Consider the following 23,332-nt stretch of genomic DNA (forward strand, 5'->3'; position numbering starts at 1 on the left):
GGAATTTCTAATATACTCCTTTCCTTGATATACATTAAGAATGAACTTTGTAGAAGATGAGTTTAATAGAGCACTGTATCCCTAGAGTAATTATCCATTTCTTTCTATGTTGTTGCTGCATCATGGTTGATCATTAGAATTGCATTTTGTTGATTAGAATTGCCTGCTGTTTATATAATTGGCAATTAAACAAAATATTTCACGTAATTGTGCCACCATGTGCCAATTTTTCTGAAATATGCAGCCTGATTTAAATCATGTTGCATCCAAAATTTTAGAATCAGTCTCATAACATTTGAATTATTCATTGATATCTTTGCTACTTTTATGTACATAACATTCAATTTGCCTAAAGCAAAACGTGGCTTATTAAAACATGTTTTTTTACTTTGGCACAGGACAAGAAGTGGGTTCTCAATCATGATGATGTCACTCTTGGAGAATTGCTTGGCAAAGTAAGTGGAAAAGATAACTTTCACTGATTGATCTTATTAAAATGTATAATTCCATATGTTCATCTGTTGTATTTACAAATGTTACTGGTACTTATTACTTCAACTGAACAGTATAAATGTGTTCAGTTGATCAACATTTTTGTCTTATTTTGATTAATAAAAGTTGTTTTTTTAATTCTTAATTAACTCATCTGATGCATCTTATGTGTGTGCTCTGGTTTTCCAGCATTTGCAGAATCTCTTGGGTTCTTAATTCATTCTTCTGGCTAGTTGAGCTCAATTCTCAAATCAAAGAAGCAGGTTTGGAATTGAGCTCAATGAGTAATAGGCAATTTGATTCCAGCCCTCAGTCCCTGCTGCTGTTCTTCACATGAGCAAATGCTGGAATGACTTCACCTAAATGCCAGAATTGTAGAAACTGATATAAATCCCTATTAAGACCTAAGTCAGTAATGGGCAATGCAAGAAATAGTAAATCTAGATGCTGGCTTCCATATACAGAGTATTTTATAAAGTAATAATATGTTTAGAGTACATACAATTTAAACTTTTTTTTGAAATTTTCATTTTAAAAAACATGGTTAAAAGCTTTAATTAGTAAAGAATCTCCACAGTGCAGATAAATGGAAAATACTGGAAATCAGATAATAGAAATGCTGAGGGAACCTGTTTCAACATTACAGATCTTGTTTTAATGTTTGTTCCTGTGAGCAGTCTTAAGCCAAACCTGGAACTGTCCCGCTATTTATGTTTACATTGCAAAGATTATTAGAAATACATGGAATGCTGTACTTGCTGTGCCCTTAAATTGTATAATGTTTAAAAATACTTAAGAATTATCTAAAAATATTCAAGAAATACACATTTGGAAGACATATTCAAGATTCTGATTTTTTTAAATCTCAGACAGTTTGGTTCACCTGTAATATCAGGAAAAATACTGTAGATAATTTCAGTGAAGATACTTTATATGCAAATAAAATTTCCTCTGAGCATTTTAAATGTAGATAATGAGCATGCAGAGAAATTTACAAATCTATTAAACAGGGAAAAGAAAAATCAGAAAGAAACTGTGCATGCCTCGTCATGATGACTTGATTTAATTTAGTATGATTATAATTAAATTTGATGTTACATATTTCAGGGAAACTTTGGAGAAGTTTTCAAGGGAACATTAAAAGATAAAACTCAAGTAGCTGTAAAAACATGCAAAGAAGACTTGCCACAGGAGCTGAAAATAAAATTTTTATCAGAAGCAAGGTAAATGTTAAATACTGAGAGACACAGAAATGTGTATTGCATTTAATTCTTTGAAATTTGTTTATTTTCATTTTCATTCCATTTATGCTGACAAATAGGTCTGAATGAACAATTTAATGAACTGTTGAAAAAAGGTCATGTAAATTTCTCCAAAGTCGAAATGATTGTATAGAAGAGAAAAGGAAATGATTCTTGCCTTCCTTTACTCTGATTATGTTCTACTTCCAAATCATGAATTGCAGCAAAGATGGTTAGATAAATATTTTATTTTCATGTGTCTTCCTATGTCTATGGAATAAAATTACTGCTTTATTAGTTTTGGTTTTGTTTAAAATAGATTGATATATCTGTTGATTGTGATGGATCAGATTACAAATTTGGAATCTGTTTTTTCTCCAGTTATTGTTAATTTTCTATGAATGGGATACAAATCTATAGTGATCTGTTGTGTTAGAAGACAGACAATGTGCGGATTACATTCTCTGAATATGCATGACCTTCTTCCAGCTCTGTTCATTTTATGTGACTCACATTAATCTGAAAGGTAGCTTGCAATGGGAATCAAAGATGAAGGGCAACTATATAAAACTTTGGTAAGACCACATTTGGAGTATTGTGTGTGGTTCTGGTTGCCACATTACTAGAAGGATGTGCTGGTTTTGGAGATGGTGTAGAAAGGGTTCACCAGGATGTTGCCTGAACTAGAGAGTAGGCTGGACAAACTTGGATTGTTTCCTCTAGAACATTGGAGGCTGAGGGACAACGTGATAGAAGTTTATAAAATTATGAGAGACATAGATAAGATAGATGATCAGTATCTTAAGGTAATGGAGGAAAGCTAAAGGAGATTTACAAGTCAAGCTTTTTTAAACAGCATTAGGTAGGTGACTGCCAGGGGATGTGGTGGAAGCAGATGTGATAGGAACATTTAAGACAGGGGTGTCAAACTCATTTTAGGTCACGAGCCGGATTGAGCAAAATGCAGCTTCATGCGGGCCGGATCAGTCGGATGCGTGCGAACGCAGCTTTCGTTGCCTCCGTTTTTTCAGCCTGCTCTCATGTGTCTCAGTCGCTGCTATAACTACAAAGTGTTTCACTTCACAAATTTCGTTTCTTATGAAGAAGACTGCCGAATAAACACTAAAAACCTGGTACCTGAATAAACTCAGCATTAGCCATATCATACGCCATAGGCGCTTCGATTACTGGGGCCAGCTTTAATAGTAATTAGATATTATCTCGCGGGCCTTGAGTTTGACATATATGATTTAAGAGATCTTTAGACAGCACTTCAACAGGCTGGGAATGGAGGAATATAGATTATGTGCAGGCAGGTAGGATTAGTTTAAATTGACATTTAATGAGAAATGTACGGTTGTACATTTTGGAAGAAGAAACAATCGGGCAGATTATTATTTAGATGGGGAGAAAATTCAAAAATCTGAAGTGCAAAGGGACTTGGGGGTCCTCGTGCAGGATACCCTAAAGGTTAACCACCAGGTTGGATCGGCAGTAAGGAAAGCGAATGCTATGTTAGCATTCATTTCAAGAGGAATAGTGCATAAGAGTAAGGAGGTGTTGATGAGGCTCCATGGGGCACTGGTGAGACCCCATTTGGAATACTGTGTGCAGTTTTGGGCCCCCTATCTTAGAAAGAATGTGCTGATGTTGGAGAGAGTTCAGAGAAGATTCATGAGGATGATTCCTGGAATGCAGGGACTAACATATGAAGAGCATTTGTCGGCTCTTGGATTGTATTCATTAGAGTATAGAAGAATGAGAGGGGATCTCATAGAAACATTCCGAATGTTGAAAGGGTTGGACAGAGTAGATGTGGGAAGGCTGTTTCCCTTGATGGGTGAGTCCAGGACAAGAGGTCACAGTCTTAGAATTAGAGGATCCCCATTTAAAACAGAGATGAGAAATTTTTTTAGCCAGAGGGTCATGGATTTATGGAATTCATTGCCACATACAGCTGTGGAGGCCCAATCATTGAGGGTTTTTAAGGAGGAAATTGACTGGTATCTAATTAGGGTATCAAGGGATATAGGAAAAAAGTGGGAAATTGGAACTAGACGGGAGAATAGTTTAGCTCATGGTGGAGTGGCAGAGCAGACTCGATGGGCCGAATGGCCTACTTCTGCTCCTTTGTCTTGTGATCTTGTGACATCATGGTCAGTACAGACATCATGGGCCATAGGGTGCATTACTGTACTGTTCTATGTTAACTACAGATGTGTGAAACTAATATCTTGTATTGCTAAAATGTCAGATTGTAAAAAATGACTATGTTTTTGGTGTAAACTTCATTTGGGATGTTATTTCTTTTATTGGATAGAACTTATGTTATTTGTCAAATTTGCATTAAATACTAATAATTGCAAAGCTGACTTTACAAGTTCTCTGTGCATGAATATCTCAATTTTAAACAGGATACTCAAACAGTATGATCATCCAAACATTGTCAAATTGATTGGTGTCTGTACCCAGAGGCAGCCCATTTACATTGTTATGGAGCTTATACAAGGTAAGATCCTTTTACATGGCTAATGTGTTAAATAGATGTCCTTACAGCAGTTTATTGAAATGCTTCCCTTCCATTTAGCATTTTTAATGTAATGTCTACAAAGTGCTGTGCTTGTTTTTTGAACTGCTTGCTTTCTATAAACATTCCAGTATATGTAAAATACAATTATTAGATATCTCTCCATCAGTCCATTGTACGAAAATATATTTAAAATATTAATGAGGTTTTGCCTTTGAGTTTATCAGAACATCCACTATCCTGAGTTGTTGTTCTTTTAAATGATTTGCACATTTTTCTCACCACCTTTAATTGTAGATTTAGCAACTTGATTTTTTGTTCAATGTCATAATGACCACCTAATTATTTCCCATTATTCAGTACTGAATAAGGCTACTGCCTGCAATGGAAAGACTGGGCTATTCTATTATTACACAGGGAGACACTCTTGAAAGTCTCATTGCTTTGAAATTCATGCCTAGCTTCTGTCGAGCACCTTTTTGCTACATCTTATAACAAACAACAATTAACTCAGAGTGGATCAATCATAAGCTTGTTTATTTTACTTGCTGCAAGGGAAGACAAGCTCTGCACAAGAGCTGGTGATAGCTTCAAAAAACCAGACAGCATAGTTACTCCTTTATACCCAAGTACAGTTTCAGTTCAAGGACATTCTGTATACAGTCGGCCCTCCTTATCTGCCGGGGATTGGTTCCAGGACCCCCCCGCAGATACCAAAAAACACGGATGCTCAAGTCCCTTATTTAACCTGTCTCAGTGTGGCAGAATTTAGGACCCGACAGAGCTCAGGGCCTGCCACCGGCAGTGTTTCTGTTCTGTTGATGGAAAACAATCACAATTGAAAATAAAGTGGAAATAACAGTGATCGGAAAGAGGTGAAACGCCATCAGTCATTGGAAAAGCGTTAGGCTACGGTAGTCAACGATTGGAACAATTTTAAAGGATAAAGTGAGAATAATGGAGCATGTGAAAGGCTCTGCACCGATGAAAGATACAATTATTACTAAGCAACACAGTGGTTTCATTATTGAAATACATACGTTTCTTAAATGTTTTATATGCATAGAAAGGTAGAATATATACTATATACTAATGCAAACGTTTGACTAACTGACACTAAATAATACCGAATGTACCTGTTCAGACTTGCTTATAATACCTAATACAATGTAAATGCTATGTAAATAGTTGTTATACTGTATTGTTTAGGGAATAATGACAAGAAAAAAAGTCTGTACATGCTCAAACAACAAGTGCTGGAGAGAGATCTTCCATGTTTTCCCAATCCGCGGTTGGTTGAATCTGCGCGTTCGGAACCCGCGGATAAGGAGGGCCGACTGTATCTGCTTAATCAGTGTACTTGGCATTCTTCCAGTAATTGAATCTGCTGGGTCTGCAGTTTGTCAAGGACTCAAGTTCCATTGGCGTAATGTTACACAAACACTATTAGCAAAGCACTCTGGTACAATACAGGTTCCATTTTGTAACGGACAAAAATGCTTTTTTGTTACTACAAAAAATGACATTTCTATAGTTGTAGCACTAAACTTGCTGCACAATAGAGACAGCATTTGTATTCTGCTGCCAAAATTCCATTCCAGTAACTTCTGTGGAAGATAATCTCAGGTATGGAGTACAACCTGCTGTTATAATTATGTAGTAACTTTACCAAATATGACTTAACAGGCAGACACTTGCTGCTTCTATCAATGTATGATCAAGAAGGCTGAAACAGAGCAAATAATTAGAAAATTAAAGATACTTTGGAGAACAGAACAGTATATATTTCCTTGATAAAATGAATGGATAACCAGTTTCAGTTATTTAATATTTTAAGATTTGCTGTTTATGATCACAGCTATATTTGTGATTTCAGTTCAAAACTTGCATTTTCCTTTCTAAAAACTTAAGTTAACTGAATGTTACTACTCAATTGTATCTTATTTTCTGTGCAGGAGGTGATTTCCTTACTTTTTTAAGGAAAAAGAAAGATGATCTGAAAATGAAACAACTTGTGAAGATGTCTTTGGATGCGGCTGCTGGCATGGCTTACCTTGAAGGGAAAAACTGCATTCACAGGTGAGGAAAAGGCTTTATAATTTTTCATAATTTTGTTCCCACAAATAATTTAGCAATATCAAAATTTTGCTTTTCACATCAACATTTTTTTAAAATTACATTATCTGTAAAGTGGGTCCTCTCCAGTGACTTATCATGTGATCTTCAAATCATCTTTTTGTGTTAATCAGACTGCATGCCAACAAGGAGCAAACTTGACTTGTCTGTAGGCGTGAGAAGGTATCAAATGAAAGGGATAATGTATGTAAGGCACTTTCTCATTTGGATGCTTTTTTTCTACACATTGTTTTCCTCGACTTTTAGGGTTTTATTCATGGACTATGAATCAAATAAAGACAAATGAAATGTAGAGACAGTTCCAAATATGCATATATATTGGGAAAAAAAGCAAAAATGTTATGCCATCTTTAAACTTCAGTGAATTGTTAGCTTTCAGGATGCTGTACTTTGGAAATACCTTGCAATCTCACTTAAGCAACATAGCAACATATCTATCCTTCTGAACTCCGTTGGTGAATAAGCAGGTCACAAGTCAAAAATAATAAATTTGATCAGGTTAAAGTGTTAGAGTTAATTATTGGTGAGTTGTTTTAAAATGTAGTTAATATATTGCAGCAATGGATAATCCATCCTATAATCTGATATTATATGCTTCTTTGGTATCAATTTAATGATAAGCCATTTTGTCCATAAAGTTAGCTCCATGTGGATTAAAAAGGAAAAGTCATTTCAGCAGATGAAGAAAAGAAAGGCTTATGCTTATCTTCATTCTCATGATATACATTTGCCAGCACTATTGACCTAAGCAGTCACTTTCATTGTCTGTTTCCAGAGCTCATTTTCAGTGTGGCTCTTGCTTGAATTGACTGCAGTACAGGATATTATTTTATTTTACAGCAACTGTTAGCATTACTCCATTTTAATTCGTAATTTCTATTTTCTGTTTTATTGTATACAAACTTAAATCTTTTATCATATTCTAACATTCAACTGCATTATTCCAAGATTAGAATAAATTGAATTTGCAATTCTGACTAAAGGTGAGTCTACTCTGTGGAACTTGACCTTTACTGGGATTCCCCAGCTTTTCAGTATCTGTAAATTGTTTTTAAAAAGTTATGAAAATTAGTCTTTCCTGTTCTTTCTGGTGCAAAATGCTAAATTTCATTCTCTTGATGCATCTTTATGGTGTTAGGAATATTCAGTGGATTATGTCTTAACCTAATAGTCAATATTAAAATATTTTAAATGAATTTCAGCTTTAGAAAAAATTTTAAGTTTTCTTATGATGGAAGATTCTAGTTCATTCAGCAGCCACAGGCTGGTTGACCTACATGTAAATTACCATTTCCTGCAATTTATCCAGAAATTTTTAAATCTGACATATCCTCATGGTATTATCTATTTGTGCCTTTTAAGGAGGTCACCAGCTGCAATGAATTTTGCATCAGTAACTATTCTGGTACTCCATAGAGGTTTGCTGAAGAAATGAAACAATTTAAAACACATGCCATGAAACTGATGAATTATGTACTATATATTAAGAATTGATTCCTCTTTCATAATGATTTGAGTTATCAGTGGCCTTTCCTCATTCCAGTTGTCTTTCTCCAGCTTGAACCCATCCAAGTGAGCTGAAACAAGTCACCACCTACAGAGCAGCACAACTTTCTTTTAATTTTTATTGAAACTAAGTAACACAACTCATAAAATAATACAAAAAATATAGCATATTACAAGAAACTAAAATTAATTATAATGTAGGATTTTGATGATAAAAATGCCATAAACTATAATGAACTAAACAGTGTTGCGATTTCTGTATTTAAACTGTCCTCATGCTATTTATAATTCTTAAACTATAACTTCAATTTCTGTGTAATTAACTCTAACTTCATGATTCTGTGGACAGCTCATTCCACTAATCAAATGAGGTAATTGGCCCTCTTGATTTTACTGATTGTTCACACCTGCACACTGTTTCTTTGCAAATTACCCAGGTTTATCCCCAACCTTCCCATTTTTGTAACACAAAACAATCATGCCGTGGCAATTGGTTGATGTCATCTCTTCCCCTTAATTATTCCTTCCATGCCATGTTCATTCTTCATAAGGTCAGTTAACCCCAGAAAAAGTGTACTTGTTGTAGTTTTACATTAGTGCCACTTAGGATTAGTCATTATTCACCAGTGCATTGTAGCTCTGTGAAAGCACTGTTTCAGAAATTATTACAAAGCTAAATATTGGCGAGGTTTTGCAAAGGAGTATTATCAAGCAAAATTTGACTACCATTTGGCCACAGGAGATATTTAGGCTGTTTAAGGAAAGTCTTGGGAGGAGGGTGGAAAAAATTCAGGGGTAGAGAGATTATGTTTGGTCATGGAAGGATTTAAAAAATGATTAAATTTTTAAATTGAGATGTTGCTTAATGAATAATAAGCATATATCTGCCATCATTGACTCAATAAGTCAACAGGACCTGATGTGAATTAGGATATGGGCAACAGAGTTTAGGAATGACTTCAGATTTATGGAGTGTAAGTCATGGAAGCTGGCTAAGTTGTGTTTGAATAATTATTCCTAAAGAAAACTATTGATAGGATTTCAACAGCAGATGAGCTATGGCAGGAGTGGAGTTGCCTAATGTTATAGAGGTGGAAGCAGTTCTCCTTGATGTTGGATGTGAACATCTAATGCATGTAGTGTCACTTATGGAGCATGGAAGTGGGCAAGAGGAAGATCAAGTATTATTATTAGAGTGAGGAAAAAGAAAGGTGAATTTTACACAGATGGAAGGAGGAAGTCTAAATAATTGAATAGTTCCATGGAAACAAATCTACCTAGGAACAACTACTATGTCTAACTTGCACCTGGTGTTGGTAAGTGCCATAGACTTGGACTTTTTATGAGGGTTGCATTTGAATCAGATAAAAAGGCGAGAGAGCTATACTGACCAGTTAAAACAGGAATTAGATCATTTCTACAGGTAATCATTTTATCTATCATTTTATATAAGATTATTAGATCTGTCAGAGTTAATTGACCTTTTTATCTTTAACAGAGACCTTGCTGCCAGAAACTGTCTTGTTGCTGATGGCAATATACTAAAAATCAGTGATTTTGGCATGTCAAGACAGGAAGATGATGGAATTTACTCATCATCTGGTTTGAAGCAGATTCCAATCAAGTGGACAGCCCCCGAGGCTTTAAATTATGGTAAAGGTTTTTATGTGGTGTGTTTGGAAATGTTTACATGTGAGTGTGAGCAGTGAAAGAAACTACTCAATCCATGAAGTTTGCATTGCCTTCTTGTTGTTTAATCATATCTTCCTTTTCCCAGGCTCTTTCTCCATCCTGCAAATTGATTTACCCCCAAGGGCCTCTCCAAATCCTTTGAAGGCTGTGATAATTTTCTTACGGCCTTTGAAGCAGTTTCAGACAGTAATTCATAGCACCTGTTTGCTAAATCAAAATCTACCATTAGCTTCTTGCATTTTTCAAATCTCCTTTCCGCCTCCTTGGACCAACCCAGTTACACCAGTCTAACTTACCAGATTCCAGTCCTTATGGGTGGAGCCCTTCTAGAAAATCTAGACCAGAACTGGATGCATTATTGACCTTACTTTTAAATAGATGTTCCAGTAGCCTCCGTTTTTGTACTCTTTGTCTTGTTAAAGGGACAGGAACTCATCTCCTTCTTGAATTCTTTCAAAGATTTATGCTCCTTGTACTTATGTTGCTAGTCCTAATGAAAGGTTTTGACCCAAAACTTCAGTTGCCCATTTTCCTCCATAGATATTGCCTGACCCACTCAGTTCCTCTAGGTTCCTTTGTGTATTTACAAGAAACTGTTGAGATTCAAATTAGTAGGCTACGTCATGCAGCATGTAATCTTTGTTTTGCTCATTTTACTCTAGGTAAGTATCTCCTCTGTATTTGCAACAAGTTTGTCATTTCTATAAATTAGTTCAGCTTCAAAAAAGAGATTCCAAATAAAGCTACAATGGCTAATTGGTAGGTATATTTTTCAGAGTGGAACTGAATCACAGATGAACTTGTGTCTGTGGTCTTAGTTCTTCATTGAGATAAGTAAACTCAGCAGAGACATTGATATAATCTATATTAGTGGTCACCAACCTTTTTAAGCCCAAGATCCCCTACCTTAGCCTTAGTGAAAGGCAAGATCGATCTACTAAACCGTTTAGAGAAAAAACAGCTCAGATTGTACTTCCAACTTGAGGCCCTTTATTTGGGCTAATTGTATTTTAATTACATAAAATGCTTTTGTCAAACTTTCAAATTACCGTAGATTTCGCACTACAGAGCGCACCTGATTAAAAGCCGCTGGCTCTAATTTTAGAAAGAAAATCAATTTTGTACTTGTACAAGCTGCACCGGATTTTAGGCCGCGCCGGATTTTCGGCCGTAGGTGTCCCACGTTGTAATATGAGATATTTACACAGAAAGATATTACACGTGAGGATTTTTTAACTTTTAATTAAATCCATATGGTAACATAAACAAATACATATTGCAAATGCTTTTTTTCGAACCGTGCCTGTAACGCGGCTACTTTTAAATATACTTTTTTACTGAACAACATTCCAATATCTCCTAACGACTGGTAAAAAATATATATACTGCAGCCTACCAGGAAAAGTTATTGATCGCCTTTAACTTAAAAGCAGCGTTCGCTCAGATCTAATGCCGCTCGCCCCCCGCCTTCCCGTTTATCGCAAACCGGTATTTCCCACAAGACGCGGCGAGACCGGGTGTGACGTCATAGCATCCCGCAATGTAGTACAGAAAACAAATATAGTTAAAACACTTCTAACTTTAATTAGAAATTACTAACAAATGAATTACTAAGCGAAAATATTATAAACTAAATAACTGCCATAAAGGCAGCACAATGCTTTTCTTCGAGTGTTTTCCATGTTGATGAGGGTGAGTACAAATGACTGATTTACAATAATTTAATTGTGAAAGTGCGCTTGATTTATCGTACAATTTCATTGGACCTCTGTGAACTACTCATCAATTTTATTGGTCTACTGTTACGAGGCAAAATGTTTTTGGCGGCATGAAAAAAAATCATGCATTAGCCGCACCATAGTAAAGGCCGCAGTGTTCAAAGCTGTTCAAAATGTGGGAAAAAAGTAGCGGCTTATAATCCGACATCTACGGTAATCTAACCAAGAAAACACTAACTAGCATATCAAACAGGCATAACGGTATCGAGCTCATCCAATAACGCCTTGAATAAGCGGTGCTGAAGCGCTTTTGCTCTAATCAAGTTTATCAGTTTGACCACCAGTGTCAGAACGTGAAAAAAGTCCACGACCTTCCCAGCTGATGAATCACACAGTGATAATCCAGGAAGTTGGGAAAATCAGGGTCATTACGGCAGAGTGCTATAAAACCAAATTGCCACCAGTTTATGAATGGGGATGTAATTTTCACGGACATTTTTTTAAAACTCATTGTAAGTATCCTCACCTTTTGTTCTCTTAAGTGCAAAAGAGTGAGGAAGTCCTCCTTTGTTGTAAAATCCTGGAAAGCCATTCTGACAAATACAACAAGCTGAGCTGTTTGCATTACATCCAGGGATTCATCAAACTGTAGTGAAAAATATTCACTGAGTGACAAGTCCTTTAACACTTGTCGATCCACATCCTCTAAGCAACATGTTTGCTTGGCTTTCAACCCCAATTTCAGCTCCTCAACTTTCCTGGTATTGGTAAATTTAGGGAGATACTAGTATTAGTTTCAGGGGTATGCAAGCTAATGACACCACTGTTTTTGTTTCCCATTTCTTGTACATTTGGGGAATGTTGGAATTTAAAGGGGGAGAAGGGTTGTAATGTGAGCATTATAAAGATAAGTTAATACCAATTAGGATCATGGTAATATAGCAATACTCCCACTATGGAAAGTGTTTGTAAAGAGAGATTGTTTCCGGGGTTGCGGGGTTTTCCTTCCGATGTTTCTGCGGTGCGCATTAGTGAAAACTTCAGTATGCGAATATCGTTTTACCGTCCTAGATAAAGTTGTTCCTTTTGGGCATGAAGTTGTCAAGTGGTCCTTTTTCAAAGTAGAAGTTACGACATATTTGCATCAAAAGGTTTATCAGGCATAATATATTTGTGTATTTATTTTTTGGGGGGGGTTTTCGGGATCTACTGTGAAAGTCTCAAAGATCGACCGGTCGATCGCGATCGACTGGTTGGCGACCACTAATCTATACCTTTATCATCATCTGAGTTAGCTCAACTGACCTCAGCACCTGAAGCTAAGGGTAGAAAATAACACCCAGTATTCCTGTTCTCCATTAGCAGCCATGTTTGGTTAAACTCAATAACAGGTAATGGACATGTCAATACTGATGTCTACAATTAGACAAAGAAGAGCTACCTGTACAAATTACTAGAGGGAGAAGTATAATCAGCGTGAAAGGATAGAGCATCTTTGAGAAAAGAGATACATCATGCCACACTTTCATCCTTTCTCTGCAAAAAAAAAGCAAATGTAGGCTTTGCTAGAGCTGCACAATAAACTCAGGTTTATCTACTTCTATTCAAAGTTCAAAGTAAATTTATTATCAAAGTATGTTTATGTCACCATATATAATCCTGAGATTAATTTTCTATTAATGTTTATGTTAAAATACTACAAACATATTTCCAATGTACAAAATAGATGAAGAGACACTTGATATGTTGTTCTGTTGCAGGACGATACAGTTCAGAGAGTGATGTCTGGAGCTTTGGGATACTTCTATGGGAAACATTTAGTTTAGGAGTATGTCCTTATCCTGGAATGACCAATCAGCAGGCACGAGAACAGGTTGAAAAAGGTAAAGTTATGAACATCAAATCAAGAGTTTATTAAAAGGGAACAGGCCTATGTGAAATCTCTGGCAAGCTATATATTAACTTTGCCATGTTTCTTGGAATATTGGCTGTGTATAAGTCTTTCCAAAGTCTCATGTCTTCCTTATACTTAAAAGAACATAATTTACCAGTTGAGGCCATGTCAATTCCCACGGAATCAATCCCATCAGACTCATTCCTCTTATTTCCTTACACCTATTATTCTCTCTCACATATACCCAATGTTACTTTTGCCATTAACCTACAATAAAAGTCATAAAGTCAATTAAAATAGCCAATTAACGTACCAGCACATCTTTGGGATGTCAAAGGAAACCCATGGTCTGGAAGAGAATGTCCAAGCTCTGCCCCGTCATGATCCAAGGTCAGAATCAAACACAATTACGTGAAGCTAAAGGCAAGTGTAATGTCTTCTACTCCATTGTGTTCTCATTAATACAGGAGTTATAAAAGATCGTATCCAACCAAAATCCATTAAATTTTTACTCTAAACCAGCCTTTCTCAACCTTTTTGCCCTCGAGGAACCCTTGAACTCATTTTCAGGTCTCAGGGAACCCTTGCAAAAAATTATATCTACACCTCATGGTATGTTAGTGTGATCAATAAGTTGTAGATATAATAATACAAAAATAATTGTCAATGCTCTTTTGAGTAGAGAATTTTTTTTAGCTTTCTTGAAATTAATGTCTTTCTTTCCTTTTCATAAATTTTAAAAACTCATAAGGTAAACATAATAAATTTCTCAATTCTGGGTCGAACTTGAGATGAGCACACACAGATTTCACTTTTAATTGAAATGAGACACTTTCTATCCTTGCTGTTGATGCTTGTTCTACAAGAAAAAGCTTGCTCACACATGGAAGAAGTTGAAAACTGCTGCAAAGTATTCATTACTTTCCTATGAATGGCAGGATACTCTTCTTTCACAGAAATCCAGAACTTGTCCAGGGACTGGTCAGTAAATCTCTTCTTGAGTACATGATCAGGGTGCAGCTCACAAAGTTCTTCCTCTTCTCTCAAGGTCAAGTTCTCAGGCTAAGCAGAAGATTCAAAGAAAGTGTTCCTCACTTTCATGCATTTGTGTTGAAAGGGAGGAAAACTACTATTCAATTTTGTTTGCAGTCCTTCCAGGTGGTTTTCTATAAGACTCAAGACTTTCTGACAACCTTGCTCACTCTCAAGCCCAAGCAGCAGTGTAAACTGTTCAGAATTTCCTTTTGCAATATGATTTTTTTTTCCAAAAATTCAGTTTCCTTTTAAATCCAAGAATCTCGTCACTGGAAGTTAAAACGTTTTCTCCAGGACCTTACAGAAACTTGTTCAGCTGGTTCATAAGATGAAAGATGTCAGCTCAGTAAGCTTGTTTCTGCAACTCTTCTTCATCTTCACAGCACTCACCAAAATCTGGTCTACTATTTTCTTGAAAGTACTCCTGCAATTCACCTTTTAGCTCAAACACCCTGTTGAGAACTCTTCCTCTGCTAAGCCACAGGATTTCTGTGTGTATGCCCTTTTCCAGGTTTTCACTCAGTTTTTTTAAACATTCTCGAGTGAGCTTGTCGTAAAGCTACTAAATAACTTGCTTCCTGAACCGTTTTACAGATTGTAAGATTTTATTTTCAAAAGCTTTAATCTGTTTGTTTTAAGGTTCCAATAGTCTTTTTTTTAACTGAGTTAAGTATTGTATGTAATTAGTTTTGCTACAACAAGTGTATGGGATATTGGAAAAATAGTTGAATTTCCCCATGGGGATGAATAAAGTATCTATCTATCTATCTATCTATCTAAAATAAGCAGCACTTTTATGCATTGTTTGGCTGTGATTTGTAGTCAAGTGCCTTTTCAATTTTGCTGGAGCCATTGCTACATGTGTAAGTTGTTTGCCATAAACATGGCAAAATGGAATAGACAACTTGGATCACCAGTCCATTGAAACGCATTGATAAGTAGCTTTCATTGTAAAGACAGACTTTTTTTTGTGTCAGTTCTTGAACTAGTGCAGTGAAATGACTCAGAAGGTTGTACCTTTGTCATTAACTTAGAACTGTCTGCAGGTCTAGAATCCTCCTTTTCCATCTCACACTTCCTCTCCAATAATCGCCACACTGGACCATCTTCAGAATGAAAATTTCCCTCCAATTTTCTACTACACTGGTAGTTTGTTCATTCCCATAAGCCAGTCAGCAGTGTGTAAGGGGGAGTTGGGGGAGGTAATGCGGGAGGGAGAGGTTGATGTCACAGCCCAGTTGGGCGCGTCTATTCAGTGCTCGGAAAATGCACCTCATGTTCCTCATCAGCCAACTGTCCTCTCCTCCGTGCAATACAGCACTCATCATCAGCCTACCGTCCACCCCTCTGTGCAGTACAGTGCTCATTAATTATCAATTGCTTCCCCTATCTTGCATCAAAAACTGAGAATGGACTCAACCAGATAAAAGTGGTCCTACTGCACACTGCCATACTGGTCTGAGAGACCACTAATGAGATCACTAACAGGGCTGATTGGTCACTGCCCAACACTGCGAGCACTAGCATTATGCATTGCACCAAGTTCAAAAAATGATGTTTTTTTTAAATCATGTTTACTCGCAGAACCCCTAGCCACTTCTCACGGATCCCACTTTGAGAAACCCTGCTCTAATAATTTCATATGACGTTTTACTTGAGACTGAATCTGACTTTGTAGTTTTATTTATAATATTTCCTGTAAATATTAAATTAACTTGGAATGTTTGAAAATTATAATTACTTAGCATTATTATTATAACTGCTGATGACTTTCAAAGGTATTTATGAAACCAGACATATTATTTAGTGGAAGAATGATGCATCTAAAGATCCTGTACAAGAATAGTAATTCAAAAATAAGTATCTGGAAATATTGTGGGCATCTACGGTGCACAAAAATGAATTGGTCCTTGTATTGATTAGACTGCCTCAAAGTCATCATTGCAAATAGATTTTCTTACATTAAGAAAGTGAACAAATCTAACATTAATTTCAGAACATGTTGCCATTTAGTAATAAAAATGAGTTCTCAAAGTGGGAGAGTGCAGGAGGTTGAATCATTTGAAAGCTGGAGTAAACAGAATTTTGTTCTTTAGGAAGAAGAGTAAAAGCTGATGCCAAGATCCATCAGCATTGTTCTTATTAGAGAGAGAGGGGAGCATTGCAAATTTTAAAATATACCTTAATGCTTTCTCAGGTTACAGGATGTCTGCACCGCAGAAATGTCCAGAGGATATCTACAACTTAATGCTGAAATGTTGGGAGTACAAACCAGAAAACAGACCAAATTTCAGTGATGTACACAAAGAACTCTTGGGTATCAAGAAAAAGGTAATATAGTGGAACAGAGCAAATGCTGATTGTAGGAAATTCAGTATTCAAGTACTGAAACAAAAAAAAAAATCAGGAAATTACAATTTTCCTTCCACATTGTAATTAAAATTATGTAAACACGTTAGCATATATTTTATTTACAGTTTATAATTGTTTATTTCCTGTTGTTATTCTGGCCTGTAAATAATGATAAGGTACATTATGGGGAAAGGCCTTTCCAATGTTTTATAAAAAAAGACTAATTGCAAATTATTTTCACAACTAACTTGCAACTCCTAGTAAAATTCTGTGGTAATCATGTTCTAAAATGTAAGTAAAACAAGGAGATTTGGTGCATTTACTTGGGATGTTATTGAAATGCAATACCAAGAATTTCAGTGGAATTGATTTAAAGCTGGTGTATTTTAAATTTAGTATTGTAGAAATCAGATTCACAACATTCCAAAGGGGAAAAAAAATAACCTGACGGGGGAATATTGATGTTATAAAAAGCACTGAAACGAACACAAGCAAAAGAACATTGATTTATCTCATGCTGTAATTGATTGCCAGTACTTATAATTTTTGGTGTTGCAAGTTGTTGCAGATATTAGGGAAAATAATTCCATAATGTACCTGACATTCCAGTAATCTAAACTGTGCAAAGTCCCTCTCTCTTTGAATCAAATGTTAAAATTGTTCTTCCATTTATTTCAATTTTGAGACCTTTGATCATTATGCTTACAAATGTACTTTGCAGCTATTCTTAAAATGTTTGAGTATTTTCTAAACAAAACTGGGCATTTGGCCAATCTTTAACAGGGACAATATTGTTTTGCCATTTAAATATTCACTGCTGAATGTTAACTCTTTGAATATAAACTGCCTTTCCTATTTTCCAAGAATCTGAATTAATGATTTCTCACAGTGAATTAACTATTTAAAAAGATTAGAGAAAGCTTGCAGACGCAATGCAGCATTTCCTAATCTGTAGCCATTCAAAAATAATCCATATTAAAACTGTAGTTACGACTTTGGAGAACTGTCATTTGAGGTAGAAAGACCAGTGGCTAAAAAGCTGTATGTCTTTTACCCTTATACACATTTTTTAAAAAAAAAAATTCTTAATTTGGATTTACCATATTATTGCAGGAGAGATGTACTGTATGATTCTCCTGCTTTAATATACACAGAATTTCCAAAAGCACCATTTGTTATTAAGACAGCACAGACTTCAGTATGGCTTGAGAAGAGTAAGTCAGCTGGAGATCACTGTTAAAAAAACATTGTTTTCTTAATGCTGTGCAGAAGTTTTATTTCATTATTTCATACCGGCATCTGATCCGGTTATGGTTTATAAGGAAGCTGTGATGTTTCAAAGTATTATGCATGTGCCAAGTTTTTATTGCTTGGATACCTGCCACAGATCTTTTAAGGTTCACTCCAATTTCAGTTTACTATATTCAGACATCCCACCCTGCAAAAACTCATTTCAGGAAGATAGCACCACCACCCCTGCCCCCCGCAACCCCATATCCCCCCCCCCCACCCCCAGTCGACCTCCATGGAGTCGGTGGACATTTGATTATGAAAGAACACAACAATTTATTTGATCACATATTGAAACTATTTACACACGCACACATACACACTCACATATATAGTATTTTGTTGGCAGTCTCAATGCCAATAGCTAAATGCTCATGCAAATAGCTTTTCTATTTCTTTTGCAAACTTTCCTTGTACTGTGATGTGGCTTGCTTGACAGATTTGAGCATTTTACCAGAAGTCTCAATCTCATAGCAGTCTGTGTCAATGAATTTGTTATTTTTGCAAGACATCAGATTTACAAGTGTTTTGTGAGACAGCTGACTTCTGAATTCTGTCTTAATGTGACACACCATGCCAAATGCCCTTTCTACATCACAGTTAGAATTTGGCAGCACCAAAAGCAGCTTCATCAACTGGCAGAGCTCTTTGAATCTCAACTGCTCTGTGCTCACAGATTTTACTTTGGACAGCTTCCCCCAGAACTCATCAACTGGCAAACTTCTGTGGGGTGAAGTACGTTTTATATTTTCTTTTTTTGGAACACTCTGCCATGGCGCTGCAGGACACTAAACTGAACTGATGGACAATGAAAGAGAGAGAGAGATTGACTGTAAAGCCCGCCCACAGAGAAAACTGATAGGTCTACTTAGCGCAAAGAGAGACCAATCAGGATGCTCTCTCTCTCTGTCTCTCTCTCGCTCCCTCTTCCTCTCTCCACCCCTCTCGCTTGCTCTCAAAATATCGATTTCTAGGATATATATAATTTGCGTGCGTCAGGGAGCCGCTATCAATATGCAGGAGACTCCTGGAACTTCCGGGAGAGGTGGGATGTCTGTATATTTATCTGTTGTATCTTGCTTAAACTAAATTGAAAGTTGTGATAAGTTTCAGGACACAGTCTGAAAGAATCTTTGTTTCAGAAAATTATTACTGAAATAAAGATGCATAAAGCAAGCATTGCTGAATAACTGAGCTCCTGCATGCTTTGCTAATTACATGTTGTTTCACACCAGAATTTTTTTGCTATAATTATTTTGTCCCTTGTGGTATTTGAATATGAGAACAGCACGTTTACCTACTTTCACTTAATGATTTGTAATACTGAACTCAGTACCTGCAATTATATAGATAAAATAATAAAACAATTTGAAGTACTGTACTGTAAATGATGGTACCATTGGTGATACTTATAAATATTCAGGTCTAAAATCTCCATTGTTCTACTTTTCAAATGTTTACAAGCATGAGCTGATGTGTCACACATCAGTTTGCTTAGTATGTTTAGGCAATATTGGTCTTTGACAATTTTGGAATTTACATAAATAAAGTAATTTACAATTGTTTTAAATCTAAACCTATCTTGTAAACATCAGTACCATATATAGGAATTTTATGAATTCAGATTCTAGAGAATTATTGTTAATAGAAACTAAGCTGTGCTAAGTATATTTTGAGTACTTTGTGCAGCGTTTACAAAAAATTTTGTAACATTATTATTTAACAGCTACTGATCTTATTGATTTTTTTTATATAACTAATCCAATATAAGGGCTTTTGTTTTAAAAAGAATGAAGTTTACATTTGTAACCCAGTTTTCCACTTGGTAAATATTTAATTGCTTTCATTGCACTGTTTCCAAGGCAAACTTAGCTTTGCACATGAAAAATGAATGCTTGGCAAGTTCCACAGAAAAAAAGCAAGTTTTGGTGCAGTAATGTATTTACAGAATTCTCAGTATTTTTAAGCAGGTATTCTTGGTTGCTCAATGGATTTTTTTCTTTTTTTTACCCCATCAATTTCACACTTCTGTTATCAATTTTGTAAACTGAAGCTGGTCACAGTAAGATCAATAAATTCCCTTAAACTGGGTGGATAAAACGTGTTTTTGCCTGCAAAAAAAAGGTGATTACTTTGACTTTATTATGGAATTATTGATAGTGTGTACTGTCCACAGTCATGACTACACATTCGCCTATGACATAATATCACATAGCCACATTATCCAGCCATGAGTGAAGATCACAAAAATAATCCTAATCTAAATGCATTTAAATTTATTATAATGTGCATTATGGAATCAGTGGTGTATTTTGAAATTCACATGGCTTTTACATTGCCACTAAAAGCTTTTTCTCACTGCCTATAGATTAGAATCCTAGGAAAGATGTTTCACACTAGAGGAGACTTGCAATACCAACGTACCTGTGAAGGGAACTCCTAACAGAGATACCAACAGAAGTTTGGTTTAATCTCTGACGTCAGATGAGATTTTACATTCAATTGGTAAATGTAAACTGAAGAAAAATATGGGAGATGGTTTGTATTCTGCCAGACCCCAGTAAATATTGTAGCCATTTTTTTCAAGTGATATAAGAATTAACAATTGGTCTTGCAGCAATGTCAAAAATTTAAATTACCTTCAATTAATGGGATTTAACACCTCTCAGTGCATGGTTTTGATAGTTTGACCCTTTTTTAAGTTGGCACAGGCCCATAATGTTTATAATAAGAAAATACAGGAATGCTCAGCACCTGCAGAGAAAGAAACGTTCACCTGAAAACTTTAACTTTGTTGCTTTCTGCAAAAATGTGGCCTTCCGTGTTGAGTAGCTCCTGAATTTTCTGTTTTCATTTTCAGTTGCCCCACAATTTTTAATCATCTTAATTGCATCCTTTCTAACCGATCTATACTTGGCCCATTGCTGTTATATTACCGTGACTATATCAGAATGCAGAATGTCTAGTTACTTTAAAATCAGTGATTTAAGGTAAAGGTCTACCTTGCCTCATGTCCCATGGTTGATGCCTTTCACGCTGCCACAGCCCAGTGGCTATAACCCTTCACTTTCCTGCTGTGTGCCATATACGTGTATTACCTTTCTACTAACCAAATTATATTTTGCTGCCACTTAATATAATTGCTGCCACTAATAATAACAAATAGCAAGTCATATTTTACTTTTCAAAAGCTCCATTGCAGTGTTATTTGGTGCCATAATTAAGACCGGAATTCTATTTTTTTTAATGCACCTTTTCTTTTACTAATATTAAGCTTCTATCTTTTTCAAAGAAAGTAAAACAAACTTTCAACACTGGAACTATGTAATTCATAAAAATGTTTCAATCTTTCTGTCAATGTTTGCTTAAATTTAAAGTCTTATTTTTAATGATGTACAGTATAATATTTCTACCCCAAAATAAATGAAATTTTTGCTATGTCCATTGGGGAAATCATGTTCAAAATACCAAACAGAAACTTGTCTTTTGTACTTTTTTTAAACAATCCTGTGTTAACATTTATTTATTTTGTACTTTTGTTTTTACAGTGAATTTACAGGGATTTTGAAATGACATGTTATATTCTCTGAATTCTGTGCTATTGTGAATTGCAGACTTGTTCCTGAACTGCTTCTGTGTCATTTTAAACCAAATACCACTAATAAGTCTGTTGATATTTATGTAATCCTTTAATAAAAAGAATGGAGACTCTATTGTTGTTGTTTTTAATCAATACTGGAAAATTGTAAAGTACACTTTTAGGCCCAGCTCTTGGACATTACTGTTTATTTCACACTAATTATTTTACTGCTTAGTTTTACTGCTGATCTAATGTCAGAAATGAGTCAGAATAGATTTTTTTTGTGTGAAAACCCATAAGGAGTCATCCACCTTAATTTAGGATTTATTGTGTTGGTTATTGCAGCTGTATTCTAAAGTATAAAAATCTCTAAATATAGTATCAGCAGCATTAAAATGACAATTTTAATGTTATTGACTGTGTATGTCAAGGAACTATTGCTTTTACCTGTATTTAGAACCGAATGCCAGCTGAAGTGCAAGATGGTTTGAGGACTGCTTCACTACTTCTTGTTCCTGGTGGGTGAAGTTACCCATTTTTTTTCTGTTTAATGGTTTGAGAAGAGAAAGGATTCAAAACAGAAGGGATTGGGCTTACAATGTTTTTTTTAAATAAAAAACAATGTCCACTGTTAGCACAGACACTATGTTTGGAGAATAATCATATGAAATCTTTGAATTGAACTTAAGGATAAAAATCACTACTGAGTGCGTAAAGAGTTTGACGGAGAAGAGAAAAATATTCAGGCACATTTCTGACCTATGTCAACGAGTCGTATTATCTTGATAGAATTGATAATAGAAGGTATATAATTCTATATTCATGAGTTATTTTAGCTGGTATGCAATATATCCAACATAACTGTTTAGGAAATAAATCTGGGCATGGTAGAGGTTCTGTTGAAATATAATGTTGGTGTTAGACCTTAAGCAGTGAGGTCTAAGATAAGGATTAATTGGGAATAAAAGTTCTCTGTTGATGAATGGCCAGTTTTATTAAGAAATCAGAGAAAAGGCAAAGTGAAAACAACTACAGGTAAATACTTAAGATTACTGGAGCTTCTGGTCTTCATAAATCAATGTATTGAGTACAGGAGATGGGATGTTATGTTGAAGTTGTATAAGAGATTGGTAAGACCTAATTTGGAGTGTTGTGTGCAGTTTTGGTCACCTACCTACAGGAAAGATGTAAATAAGATTGAAAGAGTACAGAGAAAACTTACAAGGGTGTTGCCAGGTCTGGAGAACCTGAGTTATAAGGAAAGATTAAATCGGTTAGGACTGTATTCTTTAGAACGTAGAAGATTGAGAGGAGATTTGATACAGGTATATAAAATTGAGGGGTATAGATAGGGTAAATGCAAGCAGGCTTTTTCCATGGAGGTTGGGTAGGCCTACAAACAGAAATCATGGCTTAAGGGTGAAAGGTGAGAAGTTTAAGGAGAACATGGAGAAATTTCTTCACTCAGAGGGTCATGAGAGTGTGGAATGAACTAGCACAAGTGTTGCACGTGAGCTTGATTTCAACATTTAAGATAAGTTTCAATGGGTATATGGATGATAGAGGTATGGAGGGCAGGTCAATGGGAATAGGCAGTCAAAATGGCTCCACAAGGGCAAGATGAGCCAAACGGCCTGTTGGTGCTGGACTTCTCTCTGATTCTAGTTAGTGATAAAATAAAATTAAGGGAATGAGAGAGAAATGGAGAAAGACGCTTCACATGAGATGAGTACTAGAACAGGTGAATGGAAATGATATAACTAAATGTAGTTGAATATTCAATGTGTTAAATTAAGTTTGTGAACTACAGGTTCAGATAGCCACATTGGAATATGATATGTAGGTGACAAATAAAACTTGATGAGAAAA

At 35.6% G+C, this 23,332-nt stretch overlaps 1 protein-coding gene across 3 annotated transcripts in view; it reads left to right on the top strand.

Annotated features, from left to right (window-relative positions):
- Positions 1–21,594, top strand: part of fer (fer (fps/fes related) tyrosine kinase) — a 156,440-nt gene extending 134,846 nt beyond the window's left edge. For all 3 annotated transcript variants that reach the window (XM_073068125.1, XM_073068117.1, XM_073068134.1), the window contains 8 exons: positions 399–455; positions 1,600–1,715; positions 4,148–4,242; positions 6,216–6,339; positions 9,401–9,555; positions 13,073–13,195; positions 16,439–16,572; positions 20,252–21,594. In XM_073068125.1, the coding sequence (XP_072924226.1) occupies positions 399–455; positions 1,600–1,715; positions 4,148–4,242; positions 6,216–6,339; positions 9,401–9,555; positions 13,073–13,195; positions 16,439–16,572; positions 20,252–20,326 (879 nt within the window). In that variant the 3' untranslated portion in view covers positions 20,327–21,594. The remainder of the gene's footprint in view (positions 1–398; positions 456–1,599; positions 1,716–4,147; positions 4,243–6,215; positions 6,340–9,400; positions 9,556–13,072; positions 13,196–16,438; positions 16,573–20,251) is intronic.
- Positions 21,595–23,332: the final 1,738 nt, after the last annotated feature.

Source organism: Hemitrygon akajei, chromosome 2 (assembly GCF_048418815.1).
Source record: "Hemitrygon akajei chromosome 2, sHemAka1.3, whole genome shotgun sequence".
Taxonomy (NCBI): domain Eukaryota; kingdom Metazoa; phylum Chordata; class Chondrichthyes; order Myliobatiformes; family Dasyatidae; genus Hemitrygon; species Hemitrygon akajei.